This window comes from Mastomys coucha, unplaced genomic scaffold (assembly GCF_008632895.1).
Source record: "Mastomys coucha isolate ucsf_1 unplaced genomic scaffold, UCSF_Mcou_1 pScaffold20, whole genome shotgun sequence".
Classification (NCBI taxonomy): Eukaryota; Metazoa; Chordata; class Mammalia; order Rodentia; family Muridae; genus Mastomys; species Mastomys coucha.
The window spans coordinates 34,155,999-34,183,235 of record NW_022196903.1 but is presented as its reverse complement, the minus strand read 5'-3'; the positions used below and the strand labels follow the sequence as shown (position 1 = coordinate 34,183,235).

The 27,237-nt window shown below is 41.3% G+C and overlaps 1 protein-coding gene across 1 annotated transcript in view; it reads left to right on the top strand.

The window, feature by feature from the left end:
- Positions 1-25,338, top strand: part of Parp12 (poly(ADP-ribose) polymerase family member 12) — a 38,024-nt gene extending 12,686 nt beyond the window's left edge. Inside the window, exons 4-12 of the mRNA XM_031381611.1 lie at positions 992-1,093; positions 4,548-4,671; positions 9,373-9,568; positions 13,109-13,250; positions 15,819-15,915; positions 20,590-20,665; positions 21,642-21,772; positions 22,575-22,726; positions 24,078-25,338. Of these exons, the coding sequence (XP_031237471.1) occupies positions 992-1,093; positions 4,548-4,671; positions 9,373-9,568; positions 13,109-13,250; positions 15,819-15,915; positions 20,590-20,665; positions 21,642-21,772; positions 22,575-22,726; positions 24,078-24,403 (1,346 nt within the window). The 3' untranslated portion in view covers positions 24,404-25,338. The remainder of the gene's footprint in view (positions 1-991; positions 1,094-4,547; positions 4,672-9,372; positions 9,569-13,108; positions 13,251-15,818; positions 15,916-20,589; positions 20,666-21,641; positions 21,773-22,574; positions 22,727-24,077) is intronic.
- The last annotated feature ends 1,899 nt before the right edge of the window (positions 25,339-27,237 follow it).

The following is a 27,237-nucleotide window of genomic DNA, read 5'->3' as shown; positions in this document are numbered from 1 at the left end:
GAGCAGTCAATGCTCTTAACCATCTCTAGCCCCACTTGGACTTTTAAAAATGTGGGTTCATGGGGATTGACCTGCGATCCTCAAGCTTACAAGGCAAGCACTTACTGAGCCGTCCTCCAAGTCTCTTCAGCTATTTTTGTTAACCCCAAAATATACAGAGGTTTCACTGTAGATGATGTTTAGAACATCATCTGGATTATGACTTTATCGAAAACTGAGGGATAGATCTACTGCTGAGTGGCTCAGGTCTTAACAGTCACTACCCTGGAGATAGATACCTATCTCAGGTAGGTATCTCACTACCTGAGATAGTGGCTCAGGTCTCTCAGGTGTGGATTTTGAGGCCCAGCCTATGGAATAAATATCTGGGAGTTTATAAAATGAGAAGGGAAGATGCAGATAACAGAGTGACAGGTGATAGGATAGTAAATGAGGAGAGGTTATAAATGAGTTTTTATTCTTATTTAGGGTTAAGTGAATGAGGTAAATATATAGGTAAAGACACATTGGAATGGTGATAAGAAATGTACACTTTGAGAGAACCTAATATACTTGTCTTGTTTTAAGAGCCCTTCAAATAAACTAAAATTAAGAATATTTTATTTGGAGATAAAAACTTTCCATATATTAGTACCCAGTTCTAAAGATTTCATTGACAAATATTTGCTATAGAATTTAAATGTGAATTTTTAAATACCTTTTTATCTTTTTTTCCTAGTGACTTGGATGGATAGTCAGGATGGACAAAAATACCCCTCTGTGGTATCCTAGACTTAGTAAAAAAACTATGTGCTGGGAGCACCCTAAAAGTCAGGTGCCCACCTGTGTGACTAGGGTCCTTTTATCCCTTGAAGGATAGGTTCTGTCAGTTTGCCTAGGCCACTTTGCACAGAGGTGGATAAATCCTTCCTTCCTTTTAGCTGTGAAGGGCTGTAATCCTACGTGAGAAGTGTGGATGGGAGCTGATATACCATGTGCTGTTTCTTTGTAGAGAGAAAAGACAGTTCAGGTCCTGCATCACCAGGCACCCCTGGCCAGGAGGAGAGTGAGCAGATCTGCTTGTATCACATTCGGAAGAGCTGTAGCTTCCAAGGTAAGTTAGCTGCTCGCCCTCTCACAGGAAGGGAAACTGCTTTTCATGACTGGAGCTGCTCTAAGGCACCCCGGAGAGAGCAGGGGTCTTGGCAAACTAGTTCTGAATCTGCTCTGTTTGAGGATAGAAGAAATTGTTTGCATTTTTCAGATGAAGCTGTAGATGAGTTTTTGGGAATATAGGACTTTGGATATGTACCAGGTAAGTGTCAAGTGGCCACAGAACTTCATGAAATGTGGCTACTCAGTCTAGCAGAAGCTAATTGCCACTTCTGTAGGGCGACAGCCTGAGGGAGTCTCAGAAACTGGGAAGACCTCAGTGAAGAGATGGAAGCACTTGTATTAGCACTTAGAGGATTGCTCAAGGTTTCCTCAAGTATTGGGCCAGTGGTCTCTCTTGCCTTCCTTTACCACAAATAGTAATTCTTGTGTGGGTCAGTATTTTCACAAAAGCTTTGTGTTCTTCACTGACAGCTTGTCTTTGACTAAAGATTCTTTCTCAAGTCCTGTCACTGCAGTGACCGAAATGTGTTTCATTTTTTGTCTTTAGGTGTCACACAAGTAATTATGAATGTCTTTGCTTTGTGAAGGAGTTAGATAGTACAGAGCAGAGTGGAAAGTTTTCTGTCTGCTTCATCCTTCTCCAGTGGTACACACTTGCTGTGTGCTGTCCCACACTTGTTTTATGTATTTTATTTCAGATTAAATTTTATCTTACGTGTATGGTAGTTTGCTTACATGTATGTCTGTGTACCATGCTTGTACCTGGTTCCAAGAAGGCCAGAAGAGGGTGTCTGATCCCTTGGAACTGGACTTATAGAAGGTTGTGAACTACCATGTCAGTGCTGGGAAGCAAACCTGCATCCTCTCGAAGAGCATCCTACTGAGCCATCTTTCTTGCCCCTTCATTCTTGTTTTTAAAGATTTATTTGTTTTCTTATTTTGTGCTTCAATTTTTTCTGCCTGCTTTGTAGTTTAGGGATTCTTAAATTATTCTGTTTTCTTTGGAGCACTTTTCATTGCTGCCGAGTACTTTTTACATTTGCTCTTCTTTCTAGATGTGTGGCTGTGGGTGCTTTGCCTTCCAAATTGAGATGACATTTATGTAACTTCAGCCAGGAAGCCTAGAGCCTGGATTGTGTTGAGGTTGGGGTGTTAGGAGGAGGCAAGGAGGAAGATAAAGAGAGCAGGGTATCGCCGGGTGGTGGTGGTGGCGCACACCTTTAATCCCAGCACTTGGGAGGCAGAGGCAGGCGGACTTCTGAGTTCAAGACCAGCCTGGTCTACAGAGTGAGTTCCAGGACAGCCAAGGCTACACAGAGAAACCCTGTCTTGGAAAAAAAAAGAGAGAGAGAGAGAGGGAGAGCAGGGTATCAGGGAGGAAGGTTGCTTCCTGTATCCACTGTTGTGCCAAAATTCTTACCAGCTGCTGTGGTTGCAGTGGCTTCTCCCAGGGACCTCCAGCTATGATTGGCCTGACCACCACATTCAGTTCCAAGTCTACTGTTAGCCACAGCCTTGGGTCCCTGAGTCCTTTCTGAGGCCTCAGTCTGGTGGGCAAGGTGGAGATAACTCTTGGTATCTGTTTTCTTCCATGGAGCTTTTCCTCAGGCTGCGCAGGATTTGCTTGTACTTGGAGTTTGTCAACCTAGCTTTTCAACACTGGGTGCTTTCTGCTCACCTCTGCTCATTTTCTTTAGTGTCCTTCAGGCAGGAAACAGGAACTCTTGGTTTGGTCACAACCTCTGGTCCATAACTACAGCCTGGCCCAGTGCTTCATTACTTGCTAGGCTCATTTCTTGTCAAGAATCCAATAGGTCTCTGAGTCCAGCTTGAGTCATGTACACGCAAGCTCTGTTCAAATGAAGGAGTTGCAAGTCCTCAACATGACTGTGTCCTGCCTTGTTGAATATAAGAACTGTCCTTGCCTGGACACCCCGGCTTGTGTCCTGAGGCCTCTTGACTTTGACCCCTTTTTGCTGTGTCTGCACAGCTCCTAGCCTGTTCTTTGACAAGCTCTAGTTGTATCAACAGGCTCCTCTGGTACTCCTCAACCACAGCACCTTTTTAGAGTTTGGAAAAGGTCTGACATTGAGAAAGAATGTGCAGAATTTAGGACATTTTAATTTTCAACTATTAGCTTAAATTAATTTTTAAAAATGTGAATTAAAATGGGTTAACTAATGTTAATAAGAAATGAATCTTTATCAACCTCCTTTTTCTTAGCAGCCAGGTAGGTCCTTAAAAAAAAAAGTGATGTCCTGCTTCTTGAGTGTCTGTCTAGAAAGATGTGGCATGTATACTAGTATGTATGTGTCTTTATATTAAATGTATATGCATATTTGACTTTGTTCTTATATAGCACCAGCACACTTGTACCTTCCTTGTTTTGCTTAACCAGTTGCCTACTTTTGGAAACCACACACTAAAGTCTTAAGACTCAATTCAAAACATGCAAAATGATGGAAGTCTTTCCTTATGCTTCTACAAGAAATATCTACATTTGTATATGTATTTAATTAGAATACTACTAATCTCTCCATTTCCTATTTTTGTGTATAGGAACATTCTGCACCTGGTTGAATATCTTTCTAATAGTTACATTTTGGCTATCTCTTTATTTCAGTAAACTTCTTAGGCCTTTTTTCCTTTCTGTCCTCCCTCCTCATCATCTCTGTACAAATATACCAGAAACTCACAGGACTTTTGAAAGAAAGTGTCAGAGACAGCATAAGCAAAAATGGGGCAGAGTGCAAGGGCTTGAAGTGGGAGGGCAGTGGTGAGCCTGTGGCATAAAAGACAGAGAAAGTAGAGGGGAGTCATGGATTCTGATGGATACCAAGCCACCTTCAGTGGGATGTGTTAAGGTTATGTGGATTCCTGCCTCCCTTCAGACCTCCATCCCCTGTTCCCTCCTTCCCTTCCTTCCTTCTATTGATCTTCAGGCTTTTTAAAATCTATGCTAGGCAAGTACTCTGTCACTGAACTCTGTTTCCAACCCTATTTTTATTTTGAACTTGTAATTCTTCTGTCTCGGCCATCGAGCTAGACTCTGGGATGGATTCCTTTTGGAATTAAATCTGGAATCTGACCTCTGCCCATCCACACACATCTCTATGTGCATAGAGACAAGGAACAGCTTGACTGCCCTCTGCAGGACTGGGGCCTTCTTATGATCAGCTTCTTTATGGTCATTCTAGACAAACATGACATTCTAGACTAACACATATCTTTTGAAAACTCACTGTAATTTCTCATTTAAAGGGAAGACTCACATAGTAAGACCCATAGTACTTCAGTATGTAAATGCCTGGGTGTGACTGCACTAACAAAGCATAACTTCCTCTTAACAGAACCTTCTCTGGTCAGTAATCTGGGCCATTCCCATTGATAGTTGTAGGGTTGGACCACACAGTTTACTGCTAGGGTGTCTCACTACTTTGTTTCTATTTTAGATAAGTGCCATCGTGTTCATTTTCATTTGCCATATCGATGGCAATTCTTGGATGGAGGCAAATGGAAGGATTTGGACAACATGGAGCTTATTGAAGAGGCATATAGCAATCCCAGTAAAGACAGGTAGGAGAATGAAAACATGCCCCTCATCGTGGCTTTGTGTTCAGCTTTTTATGTGTAGCCTAACAGATTTAGTTTAAATAATAGTATGTATATGCATGAGTGTGTCTGTACACTCAAGCACATGTGTATGTGCACACACAGACACACACACCCCAAAGCTTGATCTGGAGGTGGAAGCCCATGTTTGTACTGGCTATGGTTTATACTAGTTATCAAGTCTGCTTTCCTCCATTCAGGGAGGAGCTGTGAGAAAAGAAGGTGGTACCAAGACCAAGTAACCTCAATTACTTGCTGCTGGGACTGATCATACACAGTTATTCATTATTATAGACAATCAAGAGATTTTCTATAACTAGTTTGTAAACTTCTTGTCTTTCCCATAAAGTCACACAGCCAAACTGTTTTAACATGAAGTTTTTTTTTTGTTTTTTTTTGTTTTTGTTTTTGTTTGTTTGTTTGTTTGTTTGTTTGTTTTTTCGAGAGAGGGTTTCTCTGTGTAGCCCTGGCTGTCCTGGAACTCACTCTGTAGACCAGGCTGGCCTCGAACTCAGAAATCCACCTGCCTCTGCCTCCCAAGTGCTGGGGTGAAAGGCGTGTGCCACCACTGCCTGGCTAACCTGAATGTTTTTATTCTTTAATTTTTTTCTAGCATTTTCACTCAGCCAATTCATATGTAAACAAGAAAGACCCAGGTAGTCTTCTTTTAAGTACTTAGCCATTACATGTTTTAAAATGGGCTGTGATGTACTGCTAAAAAAGATAATTTAATTTAATTTTTTTTATTTGGGACATGGACTAGAGAGTATCATAGGTAGAGAACTTATCGCTCTGACAGAAGCCCCATGTTTGGTTCTGGTATTCACATGGTAGCTAACTGTCTGCAGTTCCCTCCCGTTGTAAAGGGTCTTAGGTCCTTTTCGGGCCTCTTCAGGTCCTGCACTCATGTGGTAGATATGTGCAGACAAAATACATATGTGTGTGTGTGTCTGTGTGAATGCGAGTGAAGGTGCCTGCAGAGGCCACAAAATGGTATCGGATTCCCTGGATCCCCTAGAGTTATAGGCTGTTTTGAGCTGCCCACAATGGGTGCTGGGAACCAAAATCTGATCCTTTATAAAAGCAGTGAGTGCTCCTAACCTCTGAGCTCCCTAAAAGGAGACTTGGAATTTCTAAAATAAAAAGTGCACATGTGCAAATTGCTATTGGCTAAGAATGTGAAACAAATTATTTCCCTTAGCAAGATTAAATAGCCCACACACCATCCATAATCGTTCTCTTTGAAGCTAATTTTAGTGTTATGCACAAATATTACTTTAGTAAATGTGTTTGCGTATCTAGCCAGAATATAGAGTGTTTCATCATCCTAGAAGGTTCTTTATTCAGCCCACTCTCTAAGTCTGTCGTCACTGACTTCTCTCGCCTTATGTTAGCTTTGCTCCTTTGTGGACCTGTTAAGTTGAACCATTTGCTGTGTACTGATAGGCCTGGAGTCTAACAGCATTGTGCTTTCTTTTCTTTTCCTTTAAAAAAATGTTCGGTTTTGTTTTTTGAGATGGAGTCTCATTATGTGGCACAGGCTGTCCATAAACTCAGTCTGGCCATGCCTCCCAGGGGCTTGGTTGGTAGGATGTACACCAGGCCCAGGACTGTCGGGCAGTCTTCTGTGAACCATACGTGTGTTTCTAGGGAGAGATTTCAAGAGGGACTTCTGAAGGTAGGCTGCGTTTGTCCCCCACAGGAGATAGCGGATTGTTTTTCAGGTGACTGTAGTCCTTTCCAGCCTCCTTAGTGGTGGTTTAATGATGTGTCCCCAATATTGACATTGTTGAATATTTGCATACTAACGAGTCTAGAGTGTAAAATGTTTTCTCAGTTAGCATAGCCATGATTTCCAATGAGGAAAAAATTTCCCAGGTCCATTAACTGTTTTTGGTTCCTTTCCTATGCGATGTCTGTCCTTAAATATATTTTGGGTGTGAGGAGAACTGCGATTTTATTTATCTGTTTTTTTTTTTTTTGAGTCATTTTCTACATTTCTGGATATTATATATGAGATAAAAAACTCAGCCAGCTAATAGCACCTTTAATAAATAGCACCTTTAATAGCACCTTTGTCCATCTTTTTGTTTTTGTACTTTATGTCTTAAGAAATCTTCCTTTGTTGCAGTAACAAAAGAATTCTCCTCAGTTTTCTTCTAAAGGTGAACATTTTAAGTATAACACTATGTTTAAATTTTTTTTTTATGTGATTAAATTTGAGCCCAGTTTCATTTTTTGGTGATTCACTAGTTTCTCCAATAACTACTTTGAAAAATTTTAATTAATTTGCTCATGATTAAAATACATGCCATAAAATTTAAACTGCTAAGCACACTCATAATATACAAACTCCATGACTACTCATTTCTAGATATTTATTTTTAAAACCATCTAAAAAGAGCCAGATTGGGTAAAATGTTAACACATTTCATTTTTATTTTGGTTGTCAGATACCATCTCTTTTTTTTTTTTAAAAAAGATTTATTTATTTATGTATATGAGTACACTGTAGCTGTATAGGTGGTTGTGAGCCTTCATGTGCTCTGGTCGGCCCTGCTTTCTCAGTCTCTGCTCGCTCTGGCCCAAAGATTTATTTATTATTTTAAGTAAGTACACTGTAGCTGTCTCCAGACACCAGAAGAGGGCGTCAGATCTCATTATAGGTGGTTGTGAGCCACCATGTGGTTGCTGGGATTTGAACTCAGGACCTTCGGAAGAGCAGTCAGTGCTCTTACCCGCTGAGCCATCTCGCCAGCCCCAGATACCATCTCTTTATACCTCTCTTCTGTGCTGCCTGTGTTTGTCTGTTTCTGGCCTCTGGTCAATGCCTGTCTATCAATCCCACACTGTCTGACCCATGGAAGCTTAATACTAAGGTCTGGGATCTGGTAAGGCAAAGACTCCTCCCTTATACCTCCTTCTGCTTCTTGCTATTTTGCTCTTTAGGAATTTAAAAATCCGCTTTCAAATTACTGTGTTGTATTCTTGACTTGAAATTACAATGACTGTTGTGAGTTGGGATAATTTTTATGCACACACATGCCCACCTTCTGAGCCCTTGGGCCTTTTCTCCTCTAGAACTGCTCCTGGGATTCTGACAAAGAGTGTGCTGTGTATGATGAACCTTCTTCACTTTACCTTTCATTCTCCAGACTTCTCCTTCATTCCCTTTTGTCTCTTTGCTGCATTTAGGGGAATTCTTTAGAGTCACAGGTCATTAGTTCAGCCTCATCTGAGATCTAGTGAGGCCATCTGTGACTTTAAAATTTATGATATATTACTTTGTCGTAAATGTTCCTGTGTTTTCCAGTTTACCTGCTCAGTTTTGTAGTTTCTAATCCCAGTGTAGACTTTGATAATTAAGAAGAGCCATCTTACACTGTTTGCATCCTTAGATGCTAGGTTGTGCCTCGGTTGTCTCACTCTGTTTGTTGTTGTCAAGTCTGTTTTCTCATAGAGTCTTGTTTCCACATGTGTTGTGTGATTTGATTTTAAGTTTGTGTTTGATGCAGCTTTATTTCTGGAATTTCTTGTGAGGTGAGCTCCTCCAGAGAGTGTGTGTTTGCTTTTTTGGGAACCACTATCTTTACAGCTCATTCTCACATAGAACTGTGAAACATCCTAAAACTCACAGGATGCTTGACTGTTGGAAAGTCCTAGGGGAGTTTTCCTCTTCCTCCAGAGCCAGTGTGTATGCAGGTGATTTCCTTCTGACTGCCTTGGCATGTTCCTGGGATCTATCTATACAGAGCTCCATCTCTGTTCTCCCTGTTTTCTCCTTCCTTTCTTTCCCCCTCCCTTTCCCCTCTTTTTTTGTCCAGATGGAGTCTCAAGTAACCCTGACTATCCCCAAGCATACTGTGTAGCTGAGAATGACCTTGAACTTCTGATCTGCCTAGACCTCCCAGGTACTGGGATTACAGGTGTGTGCTACCAGGCCTGCCAAGAAGTAGCTTTCCTGAGCTGGGTCTAGGGGTATAAGTCTGTAATACCATCTAGTTGGGAAGGTGAGGCCAGAGGATCACAAGTTCAGGACCTGCCTGTTCAACTTAATGACTGCTTCAAAATGAAAAGAGAGTTGGGGCTATAGCTCAATTGAAGAGCAGTTTCCTAGTGTGTGTGGAAGTCCTTTGTTCATTATCCAGCACTAGAGGGGAAAAAAAAAATCTCTCCTTAGACTTGGCCTCCATTTTACTCAGATACTACATTTGCTTGTGTCCCTACCCTGCTGTCTTGGCTGCTAAAGCCACAACTCTTTGTCTGTCCTCACGTTCTGGCTTTGTGATTCCCTTTGGTCTTTGAGCATTACTACATTTCGAAAGGACTCTGGACTGGTAGCTAGCGATGAAGGCTGTGTAGGCAGACTGTCTCCTTTTTTTTTTTTGGTTTTTTTCAAGACAGGGTTTCTCTGTGTAGCCCTGGCTGTCCTGGAACTCACTCTGTAGACCAGGCTGGCCTCGAACTCAGAAATCTGCCTGCCTCTGCCTCCCATGTGCTGGGATTAAAGGTGTGTGCCACCACTGCCCAGTGTAACATTTCTAAAACTGAGTATAACATATTTGCTATCTGTATCTACCCATCATATATTCTCATAGGTGGAAACACAATGGCTGTGTTGCGTGATTGGTGAAGTTTTCATCTGCTATTTACTTTCATTTGCAGGATTGTGTACACAGAGTCAGCCGCTGGCTTTCACTTTGATAATTTAGACTTTAATTCCATGAAGTTTGGTAATACTCTGGCTCGCCGACTCTCCACAGCTTCTTCAGTCACCAAACCCCCACATTTTATCCTCACCACTGACTGGATTTGGTACTGGATGGATGAGTTTGGTTCCTGGCAGGAATATGGACGACAAGTAAGTGAGGTGAAAAAGGATGTCAGTTTTGTATAAGATGAAGACATTCTATACAAAGGCACAAAGATCCAGGAAGCAGATCTGGTAGACACTAGGGTCTCCAGGTACTGGAGAGAGTGTGTCTTTATAAGTCTATCTTTGAATTAGAAGTCTTTGCTCATTAATTAATGTTAAATAACTCATGAATGTTATTTAATATTAAATAACTGTCATCATGTCAGCTTTTTTTCAATGATTTTAGTAGTTAGTAGGAAACTCTGGAGTTAGTGCCTAGTATAATATAGTGTCATATTAAAGGCGTTCAAATTGGCTTTCTTGCCTGTTTCTACAGTTTTAGAATACAGGATTATGTGAGAATAATGATTTATAATACCATTGATTTTTGAACCCACTGTCTGTTATTTAAAGATGTCCATAATGGCTGAGATCAAAAGGAGTCTTGGGAGACTTACAGAATTGCAGTGTGTGAAGAAAGCATTTATGTAGAGATCCTCTTCTGTACTGAAAATTATCTGTGGTGCCTCATTGGCATTTGTGCCCCCTGGCTTCTTGGAGGTTGTACCAAGTCATGGGTTCTTGTTCTTAGTAAATGTTGCTTTTATTTCCTCAAATGAGGTGATGAGAGCCATATCCAAGCTGTGCGAATTCTTAGAAACCTTTTGAAATGGCCATTCTAAATTCCAAGATTTTTGTGAGATGATGGTTACATCAACTTCTGTATCCAAATCTTCTATTTCAGTGTTGTTCACTTGCAACTTCAATTTTCTATTCCAATCATTAGCAACTGTTTGCTAAAATACATGTTTTCCTGTATTTCCAAATCCTTCTGCTCTTTCTACTATAATAGCTTTGACTTTGATATAGGGAGACAGCTACAGCTGAGCAATCCTATCACCTGTGTTCACTTGCATCTCTCTTTTTACATGGGCCATTACTTTAATTTCTCCTTTGAAATCTTTATAATTCCTGGATTATAATGAATTCTTGAATTACAATGAATTCTTGGAAAGTCAGTCCACTCCTTCCCAAGACCATTCCTACTGTCCCTGATGGCAAAGAACCATAAACTCTAGTAGATATTTTATAGTATTGGATTTTGGGGGGCAGTGTAAGATGTTTATCTGTGGCCAAGTCTAGAGCAGCACTGCCTACAGTAGCATGCATAGTTCTTCAATACTTGGTTGAGATTTTTCTGCTTGTTTGTTATTTCCTGGCTGACGGGCAAAAAGCCTCTACTTTTGCTGCAGGGTCTAGAGCTAGGCCACAATTTTATTTCTGATGGGAAGAAATTGCTTTGGATATATCTCTTGGACTTATACTCATTGGTCCAATTGCAACCCTTTGCCATATTGCCTGAACACCCTTGGAACCTAAGCCTTCTTTATGGTTAATATTTAGAAAAACCATTGCTTTTAGAGATGCTTTGTTCACAATTTTATTGCAAATGACCATATTTCCCACAATTAAAGCACCAGTCATTTTGAGATCTGAGACTTTTGGTAGCTTGGTCACAATCTCTATAAATGACCATGTCTTCCACAGATAAAGCACCATGCATTTTGGGATCTAAAATATTTAGCTATGGCTTGCCCAATTATCATGGCATTATACACTTTAAAACCAGTGTCAGTCATCTTGCTGAGCCATTCTTCCATAGGCGCTGCTCTCACCTCTCATGGTCTAATAACATTTTTATATTTGGTATTCACAGGTTCAAGTGCTTACTGCATTCGAAATTGAACCTGCAGAGACCAGCTACAAGTGGTGCCTAGTGTGGAGCTGTTTGTAGGAAAAAGAAACATTAAAAGAAAAAAAAAGCCAGAATATTTTACAATAAGGCGAGGCAGAATGCGAGGTTTGAGTTCAAGTACCATGGAGCAAAAGGCAGGAAAAGGAGGGGTAGATACTTTGTTTTAAAGGCTGACAAGGGTATATGCTCAAGCTGTTGCTGGGACATGCTTCCCATGGTTTTCAGCAGCAGTTTTTTTCCCTTTTACTCATTTTAGGCTATTTTGTTTATAAGATGGGTAAAAGCAACTGGAAAAAAATATGGGTGGAATTAGAGAAGCTTGGGAGTAAAAAAAAAAAAACTAAAAAATATCAAGAAAAGGGACAACAAAAAGGTTCATTCCCAGTGACTGAAACAGAGAAAGGAACTTTTCCCCCTAAATAGAAATAGGCAAAATGTTGGTAGCCTCTTGGATTTCTGGGATATAAAAAAAGCCAGCTGGGAGTCTGGGGGTGGAGGGGGCTATGAGAGTGAGAAGAAAAGGAAGTTGGTGGAGAAGGTATTGCTAGGAGTCAGTTGAGCCAGAGAAGCTGAGCTGAACAGATAGGCTACAACAGTTTGGAGCTGCTAGTGTTGGGGAAACTGGGAGAAGAGACTGTCTCCCAGTTTAAGCAGACTGTTGGTGAGCCGAGGGAGGAACAGTTGGGAGAAATTTGAAAGGCTTGGGCTGGAAACTGGGAGAAGGGCTGGCAGGGTTAAGAGAAGTGGTTACTGTTGTAAAATAGCTAACCATTTTACAAGAGGTAGCATTCTTTGAGATGATGAGTTAAATAGCCTATGTGAATTTGCTGTTGATATTTTACCATCATTTGAGTAGGTTGTGTCATCTATTCTGAAAAATTTTTTAAAATGTTTATTTGTGTGTGTGTGGCAGTTGGTTCTCTTCTTCTCAGGATTGAACTCAGGTTATCTGTCTCGAGGGCAAGTACCTTGTCCTGCTAAGTTGTGCTTTTTTGTTGCTCATATCCCAGTTACCCTGCTTAGGAGGACCTGTAGTTACTGTCTCCTGTTTACAAGAACAGCTTCAGGAGAGTCTTGTCTTTTCCCTTCCACACCCCCTCCCCAACCCCTCACTCTGCTCTCTGGCTCCCTCCTCTTTTTCTATGACAAGATTATCTGTCTGTAACAGAGGCTGGATTGACTAGCATCTTTGCTCATCACTACACCATAGGCTGTAGACATAAGGTTCTGTACGCCTGTAAAGTGTACCCTTGGGTTATTCAAATCCTGATTTCTCTGTCCTCACATCTTGTTTCAATCCCAACACAGCATTGTAATGCTTATACTATGTATCTCCTGTCTCAAGTTTGTATAATAGTTCTTACCATTGATTCTTTGCCTTGCCAATAAATGCTGACCACCCAATGGCTGAGCAGAAGAGAGAATAGGGCAGAGCATCTGCTAACTAGAGGAAGGAGAGGAGGAGGACAGACTTGCTGGTAGGATGGAGGAATTGGAGCCATGAGGAAGGGGTCTAAAGAGCCAGATCAGTACTAACATGCAAGTGTCGTGGGATGAAGCTGGGAGGTAACCAGACTAGCATAGAAAGTAAAGATAGATCATTTAGTAGGTCAGCTGCTGAGGTGCAATTTTAAAATAGATCTTGGTTTCTTTGTGCAGTCATTGGAGACTAACACAAGGTAAAGAAATATAGCCACCGGATTAATTCATTTGTTTACATTTATATTAGAAGAACGATTCATTTTCAATAGGTTCTTGCCTCCATGACACCTCTGGATTTCCCCTTACAGGGCTCAGGGCACCCTGTGACCACCATCAGCAGCAGTGACGTGGAAAAGGCTTATTTGGCATTCTGTGTTCCAGGGGCTGATGCCCAGGCAGCCACCTTGAAGTTCCAGGCTGGAAAACACAACTATGAGTTAGACTTCAAAGGTACCTCTTACTTGTGGAGTAGAGTCTAGCTCTCCCATATTAACCTGGGACTTCTATAAGAAAGGAAAGGAGGGTATATCTGTCCCAAAAGGCAGAGAGACCCATCAACAGATGATACTGTCCTTCACTGTCAAGGAGATGTGCTTTGGGGATAAGGATATGAGGATAAGGAGCTTTTCTGGCAGATGCAAAGGCAGTCAGTGAGTAGTGTGGCTGTTCTGTTTCTGAAGGCTAACCTCAGTTTCTGACAAGGCCCCAGTGGCTCTGCTCTATAGTGTCACCTTAATATTCCTGGTATGGCACTGAAGCCACCACCTTTCTTTCAGTCTTGATGGGACACACTAATTGAAAGTTCTGCACATGTAGTGTCCAGAAGCTGGAGCTCAGGTGATTGTTCTGTATATCTTAACAGACAAAAGCAGATGAGTCAGTCACTCATTGGCCAGTTCTTCATTGGCTGATTTGTGAGAATGTTTTTCAGTTTTGCTGTAGTTTCTCATGCCATTTCCATTCAAACATACTGCTCTGCTCAGATTTGATTACATATAATTTATGTTTGGCATCTTGCAAATCCAACATGTTAAAGGGAATCAGAGGGCTTGATTTTGGTGCAGAATGCTGGCTACCCTCACTATTTTGTATATTTTGTTCTCTGTGGAAAGCAATAAAGTGCCATTAGTGAATTTTCCTAAAACCACTTGGTTGCTTGCTTTGGACTAGTTATTTTTGGCTTGTGCCTTTTGCAGCACTTGTGGTTTTGTTTAAGGAAGACTCCCTACAGCTTGTCTTGCCTCTCAGAGTTGTTTCTTCTGTTCTCCAGAGCAATGACTTCTATGGAGGATACCAACCAAGGCATGAGTGTCACAAATGACAGTTGCTGTAATTGACGATAGTGTGTAGAAGAGCACAGGAGATAGAAAAGGCAGGACTGCCTTGCAGACCAGTTTATGCAGCTGTCACTCCTCTGACTGATGCTAACCAAAGTTTATCATGGTTGTTTTAAACATCTGGAAAATATAAAACAGATACAACAAAAATGTCAGACACGCCTTTCTAGTTCTTGACTTGGACTTTAGTCTGGAGATAGAGCAGACTTTTAGGACAAAGATATAGTTATATTTATAGGCATGTAGCAAGAAAAATCATGCTCACAGTGGCCTGACCTAAGGTCATTAGGTGGTCACAGTTTGCCTGTTGCTTTTATTTTTTGGTACATAATAGTATCTTCAAAAGAAAAGGATGGAAGTCAATAGCTTCGCCTACACAGTCCTTACTATATACAATGAAATAGAATCTCAAACCAAACCACCACATACACTTACTGATTATTAGGGAGCATATACTTTCAAAATGTATATACACACAGCAGCCCGAATGACTTATTCTGTGTTTGGGGAGACCAGCTCTGGTAAAGATCCTTGTCATGAAAGAGCAGGGCAGTAGCCAGGTTTCTAGAAGTAGAGTAGTGACATTCTAGTCACTGGCTGTCAACAGGCAGAGTCCTCCAAAGCCAGTTCCCTCAGGGACAGATCACAGTTATACATTAAGGAAACAGCAAGGTTATTAGGGAAAGGGCTCCTTTTTCTCCATGGAAGGTTAGAGAAGATGTCTAGCATATATGTAACCAGTCCATATATCCTGAATAGCCGATTTTTACTAGTGAAAGTTTATTTGAGATTCATTATAGATAATAAGCCAAGTGTGTTAATAAGCTGAGCATCAATGGAAGGTTGAATGAGGGATGACAGAAGGGTTGTGGAAGCTGCTGTATGAACAGTGGACTCCAGAAACAATGGGTTTAGCTGAGTGTAAGGGACACACCCTCCAGCTACTATACAGTCTATGTACAAAGACAGCTGAGTTCCAGACATCTATAATTTTTAATATTAAAATGTTCTTAAAATGAAAATCAAAGTTGGCTTTATGTATTTAAGTGTAAAAGTAGCACCTGCTAGCAGACATGACTTCTAGATATTTGTCATTTTCAGTATAAAGGGTGGATGATATACACCCTCTGTTCTTGGAGTCAATCAGATATTGAGTCAAATGTTTAGTTTATTTAAGAGAACATAGGTTTGGAAAGATTGATTAAAGGTTGTTAGTTTATTCGAATTTTAAAAAAGCTATAAGGACAAAATTATTACATATAAATTACATTAACTCAAGATACACTAATTTGGTTTCAGGCTTGGCTGGAACCTCTTTACATCCAATCTAGAAAAAATTGCTGAACAAAATATTAATTTAAATATGATTGGAAGGAACAGTTCAAAAGCACTCATGTATAATTGATACATCAATTACTAATCATTTCTCTATTCATTAAACTCAGTCTCCTAAGGATACCTATTTTCTTTAATATTTGAAATGTATAAAATTGCCTTATTTTTAAGACTGATCTTGGGTTTTACATGTTGTATTATCTGTCCAACCCATTTAATTTATGTTTATAGAACATTACTGCTGTGCGTACACCCCCACTGTGTGTATGTATGTATGTGCATGTGTATTTTTTCACCCCCACTGTGAGTGTGTGGGTGTATTTTTTTCATTGGAATGTTTTTTCAGCTTTTCTGCAGAAAAACCTTGTATATGGCACTATCAGAAAGGTTTGTCGCAGACCCAAGTATGTGTCCCCCCAGGATGTGCAGCTGAAGCAGTCCTGGTAAGTGACATTTGTGCGCTTGCTTGGTGTGTGGTTTTAGTTGAGGAGTGCTTTGCTTTCCATAACAAGAGCTTCTCAGACTACATGGAAGGGTACTGACTAGCATGTGTGACTAGCATGCTATACTACTGTCTTTCAAACCCACTAGTTGGGAAAGTCTTTAGGCTACAGTGAAAATTAGCATTGTAATTCATCACAGAATTACAAGGCTGTTTGTTGGGATGTGCAAACCTGGCTAGATTTGAAGCCAGCCCATCAGTTTGTCTTTGAATGTGACAACTTAGTTGTCAACTAAACTAAGTTGTCACATTCAAATCTTTACAAATGTTGAAGTAATGAAATAATAAAGGCTCGTGTATTTCATTCATTCTTGAATATCATGAAGTACCAGAATAAAAAAGTGTATAATAGTCATTAACAAACCAGCTTCACTTTCACAGTGGGTTTCTTCGTGTCACAGGGTGGCTGCTTGGGACCTCTAATTGAACCCATAGGCCGAACATAAGGGAGGAGAGAGACTGTCTGCAACAGATGGGGAGTTCGTGAGATCTCTCTATTGATCAGATGTCCTTAAAGCAAGAGTGGTTTAGTCTTAAGCAGGTATAATAGGGTTGGAGCTAGCCAGACTGCGTATGTACTAGAAAAAGATGCCCTGGATAGTGAAGATGTACCAAGTTTGTCTTACAGTCTAAGTTGCCATGGCCAAAGCTGGGACTTTAAGCCAACAATATTGTTAGCTGCCCATAGCTTTATTAACCTGAGAAGTCAGGATTGCTTGGGTTCTGTTTGTTCTCTGAAGATTTTGAGGTAAAGTTTGATTGTGTTTATAAAACAAGGAGATTATTTAAAAAAGATTTGGCATAAGTAAGAGGAAAAGTATATATATCAGTCCAAGAAATAATGCCTTGTGACTCAAATACAACAACATAATTTCTTGAGAATATGACACCTTTATTTTTCTTTTCTTAAAGTTTATTTTTGATGAAATGTAAAATATACTTGTTTAAAAGTCAGAACTCTCTATAATACAGTATATTCAGGTAGTTTGTGTCTGTTTACCCTGTTCCATTGAGGTAACTGTTTTTGTTTGCTTCTGATTGCTCTTTTCTGTGTTTATCTTGCAAAAACAAAATAATTTGTATATATGCCGGGTACACAGAAAGCCATCTGCTTGCTTCCTTTCTTTGCTTACATAAAAGGTAACTACTGTATATACACAATTCTGTATCTTTGAAATATCTCTAAGGTATCCTGGTAACTGCTCTGTTCGGATCACTGAAGACTTCTTTCATCTGCTCCTGCTTGTGTGGCTCTTGAGCCATTGTATGTAGTATAGTTTATTCATTTGTCCCTCATTCATGGTATTTGTGTTTTTAGTCTTTTGCTATTACAAAATACAATGCTACAAAGTACTCTTTGGTGGACTTGGAGGTTGTCAGGTCAGAGGCCGAAGGCAAATTGAACCCCAAGTTCCATGAACTTGGACCAGTATGTCACCCAGCAAAGTCACAATTTGCTGAATTTTCTTGGCCTTGCCTCTAGTGACTCATCAAGTCCTTGGGCTTCTGCCATTCTCACAGTGTACTTTAGTTTGCTTTCTTTTATGAATGAGATTGAGTATATACATTTTTAAAACGTAAGGGTCAGTTCTCCCACTTCATTTTTCTGCTGTGGACAGTTGTTAAATTTGATTTTTATTTATTATGACTGTATGCTTGTATGATGAATGTGTGTGAAAACAGACTTGCATTAAGCATGGACCATGCATAGAAGGTTCGGTGAAAACTTTTGGGAGTTGGTTCTCTTCTTCCATTGTGGGTGCCTTAGATTGAAACTCTGGTCCTCATATTTGAGGAACAAGTACTTTCCGGCTGTTAGGGCCTCTCAGCCCTTGGCTGCTGCTCGAAACTTCAAATATGTTCTCTTGGCTTGTTATCTGCTTAACTGCCTTGCTATTCATAAGGTATTTCTCATTAGAGCTATTTTTTTTCATTTATTTATTTTACTGTATTGGTTCAGTGTACTGTATTTTTTGGTATTGCTCCTAGGCTTAGTTGTGGTTGATAATGATGGTCCTATAACTTGAGGTAACTTTTTATTCTTTCCCCTGCAGGGGTCACCCTAAGCAGAATTTGGAAAAGCCTTTTTGTTTGTTTCTTTTCTGAGACTAGATTTCCTGTGTCATCATTCTAACTTAGTTTTTAGGGGACCATAAATGGACAGACATACTTTAGCATGTTCAGTGCAAGACCCTGGATTTGATTCCTAGCAATACCAAAAAGTAGTTAATTTTGATCAAGTACAAAGTAAAATACAAGTGATTCAAGACCTACTCTTCTGTGGGCTGTGAGCTGAGTGTTAAACCACATCTTGCTCATTCAGGTGAGGTGCCTTGGACAATAGCCACAGTGGCTGCTTGTGCACACATAAGCCATACCTTAGTCTCAGGGAGCATCATCTAATGTAAAATTTGACACTTCATTTGTATACATTGAGTTTAGTTCCATTTTCAAAACATAATTCAGTACTGGTAAGATGGCTCAGTGGGTAAAGACATTTGCTACCAAGCTTGACACATCCAAGTTCAATTCCTTGGACCCATGTAGTGGTAGAAGAGAAACAACCATAGATTTTCTTGTGGCCTCCACATGCATACTATGGTATACGTGTTGTGCACACACATACACATGTGCACATATTCATACACACAATTAAGTATAATAAAATTAATTTTGATTTTTAAAAATATTTTATTTTTCTCTCTAGTTTAGAAGTTGTTCAGTATGTTAAAGACAGTGTAAGAAACTGCAGGTTTTTCATTTAGGCACAAATAAATGAATGTTTTTGCTTTTCTTTTTCTTTTTTTTTTTTTTAAAGATTGATTTATTTATTGTTATATGTAAATACACTGTAGCTGTCTTCAGACACACCAGAAGAGGCCGTCAGATCTCATTATGGATGGTTGTGAGCCACCATATGGTTGCTGGGATTCGAACTCAGGACCCTCGGAAGAGCAGTCAGTGCTCTTTCCCACAGAGCCATTTCACCAGCCCTGTTTTTGCTTTTCTAGTGTAAAGACCTTCATACTTTCCTCTTGATTTTTTTGTTTGTTTGTTTTAACTTTAAGAGACACCGCTGTTTTATACTGTGAAGGTCTCATTAAATTACTCACATTTTAACCTTGGTTTGTCTTTTCAAATTCCTTAGGGGAAGAGATATGGCTATTTCTAGTTTGTCTGAGTGTCTTTATTTTGTGTTTGAGAAACACCTTTTCACTGGGTGCAGACTCTTAAGAGCCCCTGAGCTGCCACCCCACTGTCTTCTGCTTTCCACTCTAGCTTTGGAGAAATTGGCTGTTGGTCTACCTAGCACTTTTTGATGCTATCACACTTTTTCCCCTCTGGCTCATTTTAAAGGCCTTGGTCTTGGAGTTCTGTACCTCGCTCTGCTGTGTGTAGACTTGTGTCTATATTTATTCTTGTATATTTGAGATTCTGTGGGCTTCTTCAAGCTGTGGTTGATGTGTCTCCTCAGCTCTGCTCTGTCTTGAGCTTCCTTGGGTTCTTGACTGGCTCTTACGAGGCCTTTCTCCCACATTTCCCATCTCTCTGCTCTTTGAGCTAATTTCTGGATTCTTTCATTCCACTTATCTCCCAGCTCACTTCACCCTGACAGACGAGTGAGTCTGTGAGTTAGTTAGTATGTCCACTGAGTTTCTGTTGTCAAGGATCCACTCTGCTTTTCTTGCAGTTCTGCTTGGTTCTTGTAGGTCTTTTTATAGTTTTCGTACATGTGTGTTCCAAGTGTTTAAGCATAGGAAGAATAACTGCTGATTTATAATCTGCTTGATAAGTTCGCCATCTTAATAGGTGAAATCGGTGAAAAAAGAACCTTGAGGCTGGTTATTCCAATGGATCCTTGCTTAATTACTTCTAAACTGTGACATTTTCCTAGGAAAATTGTTTCTGGGATGTCCCATGCCAGCAGAAACAGAAGGTAGATCTGCTGTAGGAAGGACAGTGAAGGTTTCAATGGGAGGGAAATGAATTAGTTTGTAGTTTTGACAGTAATGTTCCTAAGCCTTTAGAGTCATATGGTTTTTAAGTGTGGCTTTTATTTGTTTATATTTTTAGAAGGTAATGCAGTGCCTCTGTTATATGACATCCTTTAATTTAGCACAGTAGTGTGTGTGTGTATGCATATTTAAGAAGGGCAAATAACAGGCCACAAGTAACCTCTTACCAGCTTAACTCAAATTTCTGTTACCAAGTGGGTTTGGGGACCAATTTTACAGCTTTGAAAATATTGTCTATATATCAAGTGCATATCATTAAGGCTTCAAAAAAGCACTTGGTGCCTTTTGAATTTCAAGAGTTGGATAAAAGCTGGGGACTGTATATACTGCTTTAATCAAGTGCTTTGTCCCTTCTGTGTGGAAGGTGGTAGGCACGTGAGAAGTGCATCTCTCAGGACTGAAAGCTTTTTGCTTTACCTGGTAGGCAAGATGGAAGTGCTCTTTTGTTGGAAACATTGTGCTGTGTGCTTCCTTGTCCTTTAGCTTTTAAATATATTGCACTGACACTCGGGGCTGGTGATACTGGTAAGTAGAGTTCACCTGTGATAGCCTTCCATGTGTCTAAAAGATTAAGAGTCTAAGTTTTGTTTATCTTTTAGCAATACTAAGTTCCATGGCCCAAAGAGCATCCCAGACTACTGGGACCCTGCAGCCCTGCCAGACCTGGGATTCAAGGTATGGGATTCACACCCTGGATCTGGACAGAGAGGGTTCTGTAGAGATGGATGAGTGTGAAAAGAAAGCTTTATGTAGCTGTGTCTCATGACACCAGAGGGGAGAGATACATGTGGGCTTTCTGCTTTGTTTTTGTAGATCTCGGGGATTTTAAGGCTGAGTGATTTTGTAGGGGATGACTGTAGCTCCCAGAGAAAGGAGGTGGTTGATATGAGAAAAAGATGAGCTGTGCCAGGAAGAGCAGAAGTAAGGGCCTTCTAAGCAGGGGTTCTAAGACCAACCAGTGTGTTCCAGTAAGAAATGAAGGGAAATGGGGAATATTTGAATGTGATGAGGGACATTTAGAAGTGAAGGCACTAGACAGCAGTGGACAGTAGGGCAATTCAGTAGCTCATTTGGGGTCTGCTTTCTGGGAGCAGTGCTATGCAGCAGAGCACTGTCCTGACGAATGTCTCCTACTACTCCATCAGTATGAGGCATGTTGGCTGATTTCCAATGCTGGGAACATGCCAAACACTGCAGACAGACTCTTCCATTATGAAACCTATCCTGAGAGGACTTTTCTCACAGAGCACAAAGCAGGCACAAATTGTAACAAGAGGCAGCATGTGAAGGGCTGGAGGAGCTCACACACCTTTGTTGATTCCAGTTCTCACAGGCCATGTGCTCTTATGCTTTTATCTTTGGCCTATGTGGGATGTGAAAGAGGAACAGCGACCGACATTCTAGAGACATTTAGGTGGTGGCTTAGACACCACCTGCCTGACTTATGGGCATTTTTCAAAGTGAACAGGAGGGAAATTACTATACCTTGTAAACATTCCTTATCTGGAGAGACTGCATTCCAGGGAAGAGGGACCAAGCCATCATCTTTTGGCTTTATCCTGAAGTTATAGATGTTCCTAGTGGTCACAGGAACAGTTCATGTATTTGAATCATTTGACAATAACATATGAAAGATATTTTCCCTTTGTAGAAGATCACTCTGAGTTCTTCCTCAGAAGAGTATCAGAAGGTATGGAACCTCTTCAACCGTACACTGCCTTTCTACTTTGTTCAGAAGATTGAGCGGATCCAGAACCTGGGCCTGTGGGAAGTCTATCAGTGGTATGTGTGACTGAGAGCTCTCTTTCTTATGCTGCTAGCTGCTTATTGACCAACATGCTCTGCCTCTTGAGGACAGTCAGAAGCAGCACCATGCTCACCCCGTGCTGCTGTGTGCCTTGAACTGCCTTTGTTCTCTTACTTTCTTATCCTAAGGCTGTATGATGAAGTGGCCCCTTGCAAAGGTTCCCTAGCACAGGTCTTGTTCTCACCGTGACTAGCAAAGCCAGACTCCACTCTAGTCCACTCTTACTTTCTGAAGATCAGTAGGGCCAGAATGATCATGGTCACCCAGCATTTTCTCCACAGAGGGTAGAAATTCATTATGACTCTCAATGGTGGCCTGAGGCCTGCTGACTTGTCCTCACATGGGTCTGGATGATAGCATTCTGCAGTGATGGAGAGTCATAGTGGAGAAGGGAGGATGGTCTCTGACGGTTTATGTCTCTCCCAGGCCAGACTTGCAGCCTTACAACTTTTCTTCCCAGCTTCCCAGGTTCAGCTCCATTGAGGAGCTGGGTGGAAGACGGGCCCATGCCTCCTCCTAAGAGCTGTCTGCCTTTGGAGCCTTTTGCTGTTGAGGGGAAGCTTTGCTTGTGCTTCTTGGCCTGGCCCACCTGTGCTGTGTGACTTGAGCCTCCAGGAGTTGGCCAGGGCAGCCACAGCCCTCTTCTAGTCACATATGCTGTTTTAGAAAATGGGTCTTGGAGGCTGCTCCTTGGAGCTCAGCACCTAACTCTCTCAACATGTTTTTTTGTTTTTTTTTTTGTTTTTGTTTTTGTTTTTTGTTTTTTTACCATTGTAGGCAGAAAGGCCAGATGCAGAAGCAGAATGGGGGGAAGGAAGTGGATGAGAGGCAGCTGTTTCATGGCACTAGCACCAGCTTCGTGGATGCCATCTGCCAGCAGAACTTTGACTGGCGGGTCTGTGGTCTGCATGGCACGTCCTATGGCAAAGGTAAGGCAGGGTGCTTCTAACAGTAGTTGGGAAATTATTTGAAAACAGCCTTACAGAGGCTACAGTTGGAGCCAGCCAATTCATGCTGCCAATGAGAAATGGCCTTCTGGCCTCTATGGAACAGCTCCACCCTGAGCTGGCAGTATTTTGGCTATTGCTCTGCTGTGTGTGATAAGAGCTCAGTCAACTTATGGCATGGCAGTCCTGCCTCACCGGGACTTGTTTCCTATAGAATGGATGCTCTGAGAGGTAGTGAGAGTTAGAAAAGGAGAGCAACACCTTTTCAGCCTTGCTGAGCACCCTAGGCTGTGCCTTTCTGACATCTGTCCTTAGAACAGAAACCCGAGACTGTCCTTTCATCTAGTGCATGAGTTCTAGGGTCCTTTCCTCTTGGTTATTTTGAAGCAGTATTTGGTAGTAATTCCAAACTCACAGGAAAGTTACAGGCTGTGTGTTTATATACTTACACACACATGTCTGTGTGGTTCTTATATACATTATATCCACATTCCTCAATTTTATTATGTTGCCATATTGGCCTTTTTGTCTTTTTATTTCTGAACCATTTCCAAGTAGCTGGCATCTGTGGTACCTTTTTACCCTTTAGCACTCCCTAAGAAGGTTTCTCCTGTAGCCACATAGTGATAATTAAATCTAGAAAATTCAAGGATCTGTTTGCTGACCAGGCATGGTGGCATACACCTTTAATCCCTTATCCCCATACTCGGGATTCAGAGGCAGATGGATCTCTGTGAGAATGAGGCTGTCCTGGTCAACATAATGAGTTCAAGGAAAGCAATGACTGTGTAGAGAGACCTCAGTCTAAAAATCAACAACAACAACAAAAAGAATCGGTCTTACTCTAACTCCATGGACTGCCTGTTCATTAGTTTTGGTCCAATGTGGTGATGTTTGTGGGATCAACAAGCTGATGATAGATTTGGGAATCCCATGCAGAGGGAGCAGCTTCTAGCAGGTTCCCATTTGAAGAGTCATTGTTCTATATGTTGAGGTACTGATATCTATAGAATGGTTCCCTAAGAGGAAAGTTACTCACTTTCCATATCACCCAACTAAGCTCCATTCTCTAGATGGGGAACTGAATTCCAGAACTAATTATCAACAGACTCCAGATTTTCTCTGGAATTGGAGCTGAGGATAGAGTGAATTAGGTGACTTCTTTGGATGCCCTGCCACATAGAGAGGTGTTGATGCCTCCCGAGTGAGGAAAAGGGCAGAAAAGTGGAGTGGAAGAGGGAGTGTGGTGTTGAAAGCGCAGAGGCTGCTGGCATCACCCATTGCCAGGATATGCTCTTCCAGTGCCCTGTGCAGCTTATCTGTATCGTTCCAGGGAGCTACTTTGCGAGAGATGCCGCCTATTCTCATCACTACAGTAAATCCGACACACACTCCCACACCATGTTCCTGGCCCGGGTGCTGGTTGGAGACTTCGTCAGGGGCAGCACTTCCTTCGTCCGCCCTCCGGCCAAGGAAGGCCAGAGCAATGCCTTCTATGACAGCTGTGTGAACAGCATGTCCGACCCAACCATCTTTGTAGTTTTTGAGAAGCACCAGGTCTACCCTGAGTACCTCATCCAATATTCTACCTCCTCCAAGCCCCCGGCTGGCCCTTCCATCTTTGTTGCCCTAGGCAACTTGTTCACCAGCCGACAGTAAGCATGGCCAGGAAGCATTAGGTGTTTCTGCCACATCTGTCTGTCTGGTGGAGCTATTTGGAAAGTCTTTCTTTCTTTCTTTCTTTCTTCCTTCCTTTCTTTCTTTTTTTTTTAAACAAAACTTTTAATGAACTCTTGTTTAATATTGGCTTCTCAGTGAAATTATATTGTTTTTTCCCCTAGTGCTGGGGATGGAACACAGGGCCTTGTGCTTGCTAGAAAAGCACTCTACCACTGAGCTATACCCCCAGCCCTTTTAAAATGTTTTTTATTATGAGGCAGGGTTTTGCTAAATTATATTCTGCCTTAGTCTCCTGAGCAACTGGGATTAAAAGCCTCTATTACCAGGCCTGACTTGAAGCCACAGTCTTAAATTAATCCTCGTCTGATAACAGTTTTAGGTTTTAGGTCCTTTTAGGTTGGCTTATGATCTTACCAGTAGTGATTGTGAGCCTAAATTTGATGTATAATAATGTTAGTATTGTATTTTTAACTCTTTGCTGACTTTGATGTTTATTAAGACCAAGCACAGAATTTATACATACTATTTTATGGATTTGTTTTAACTGAAGAATTTATGTCTCTATAACAGTTCTGGTTTGGAGGGTCTTGTGGTCCAGTTGGCTTTTGTCAGAGTAGCATAGGGGCCTTTATGGAATGAGACTACAGGGAAGGCCTCGGCATCACTGTCACTTTTGCCCCTGCTTTGGCACTAACCCAGGCAGTTCTTGATGTAAGTGAAGCATAGCTCTACTTGGTAGGAAACATACATTAGTGTCCCCCTAAGTCCATAGCTTAACCCGTAAGTGCCTCCACCCAAATCCCGTAAGCACACTGGACACCTTCCAGGTGTGGGTTTTATGTCTTAATGAGATTGAATATCTGTGCTTCAAATGTCACGTGAGAGTATGGAAATAAAAGACTATCTCAAGTAGATGAAGACTGGAGTTCATTTTTCATTGTCTATTTATAAAGAGTACCAGATAGGCACCAGGCCCTTTGCTATTTGCTAGGATTATCTTAGTCCTATAGGCTGATATAGCAAAATATTATAAACCAAGTGCTTTTAATGAACACTAGGCATTTATTGTTCAAGGTTTTAGAAGCTAGGAAGTTCAGAATCAAGTGTCTGTAGATTCAGGGTCTGGTCATGATCATTCTTTATAGCTGGCCATCTTCTCAAAGTAACCTTGGTGGTAGAGGAGACTATCCCAGGCCCTTTATTAAATAAGGGTGTTAATCTCACTGATGAAGGATTCCTGTTTTGGACCCAATCACCTTCTAAAGAGCACATACCCCAAACACCTGTGAGTGCAGATTTAACATGGGTTTAGGGTTGAAACATTCAGACCGCAGCAAGAAATAACAGAGTTAATATCACTGGCCTCAGTAGGACTGAAAGTCTGGATCCCTGACTTGTTACTTCTCCTTCTAATCGCTAGCAATATGGTCACATGTTCACATGTATGTTTATATTATTTTTTCTTATCTCTGATAGGTTTTGGCACACAAAATATAGTTTCCTTACAAAACAGTATGTTTTCCACATGTTGCTATGTCTGAATGCACTCGTCTGGCCCAAGCTGGCAGGGAGGCTGGCTCCATCTTAAAGAGTTGTACCACTGGTATGTCCCTGATTAAATCTAATGCGGTTTAACTGGAGTTACCATCTTAAACCTTACACAGGGCAGTGTTACTAATCAGCCCAGAGAGAGATGAGTTAAATGAAACATAATCCCACCCCCTTTGGGGTCAGCCACATAGCTACAGACAATATGATTTTCTGGGTTTTCAGTGTGACTCCCTTACATCTTGGATGGTTCTGAAAGTTTATTGTGTTATGTTTGAGCTCTTGGTCTTACAATGATAGTGGGGGAAGGTGTGGAGTGGGGAGAGGGCATTTGTTTGGTCCTGTGTGTGTTGGAGACCATTGTTTGGACTGACAATGCTAGGGAGGGGCTTAGAGCCATGAAACAGTTGCCTGGTTGTGTGGAGTTGGGGAGGAAAGGCTGTTCCTGCATTTATAGATCCCAGGCCTATCTGCCTTCCCTTGTCTGCTGTGAATACAGGCAGGACTGCGTTAGAATCACTGGACTCCTGTCCCTTGATGGCAGTTTGAATCCTCAATTTCCTCTCTTGCACTTACATCCCCCTCTGTTCTTTGTAACACCAATAACCCCGGGGGTAGGAAACAGGATGTGCACAAAACCTTCTAGTCGGTCCCAACTGGGTCTTCCCAGAGCCTTCTAATCAGTTCTTGCCCTGGATCATGTATACCTTGGCACAGATATCATCTTAACCCATTTCATCAAATGCCCACCCTCCTGGCAGGCTGTGGACTGTCCTTTCAGCAGGGACCTGCACACTTAGGCCTCCCAAGTGGCTGTAGAGTGGTTAGGAACTGGGAGGACTGTCAGGGAGGGAAGGGAGGTCTGGAGGTCTCCAGGAATGGTTGGTTTTCTCTGGTAATTCTGAACCCTGGGGCCAACTATCAACACAGTCAACAGTGTCCTTTAACCTATGTTATTCTATCTGTGGAAGCTTCCAGTAAATTCCTCTGTCCTTATTTAAGAAACCAAAGTATAATGAGGCTTTGGAGCTACTTTGGAGGCTGAGTGTCTATATACGTTATTTTTCTGAAACCCAAGAATTGTGAGAAGCTAAAAAAGCCTATCCCAGTGCTGTAAGGACTATCCACTTATGTATTCCTATGTCCCCTGCACTGTAAATACCTCTGTCCTGAGGCCAGAACTTCCTTTGACACCATACTCTCAGTTTAATCAAAATGACCTTTCCCTTATTAAATCTCAGTCCCAAGAAAACCACTGAGTAATG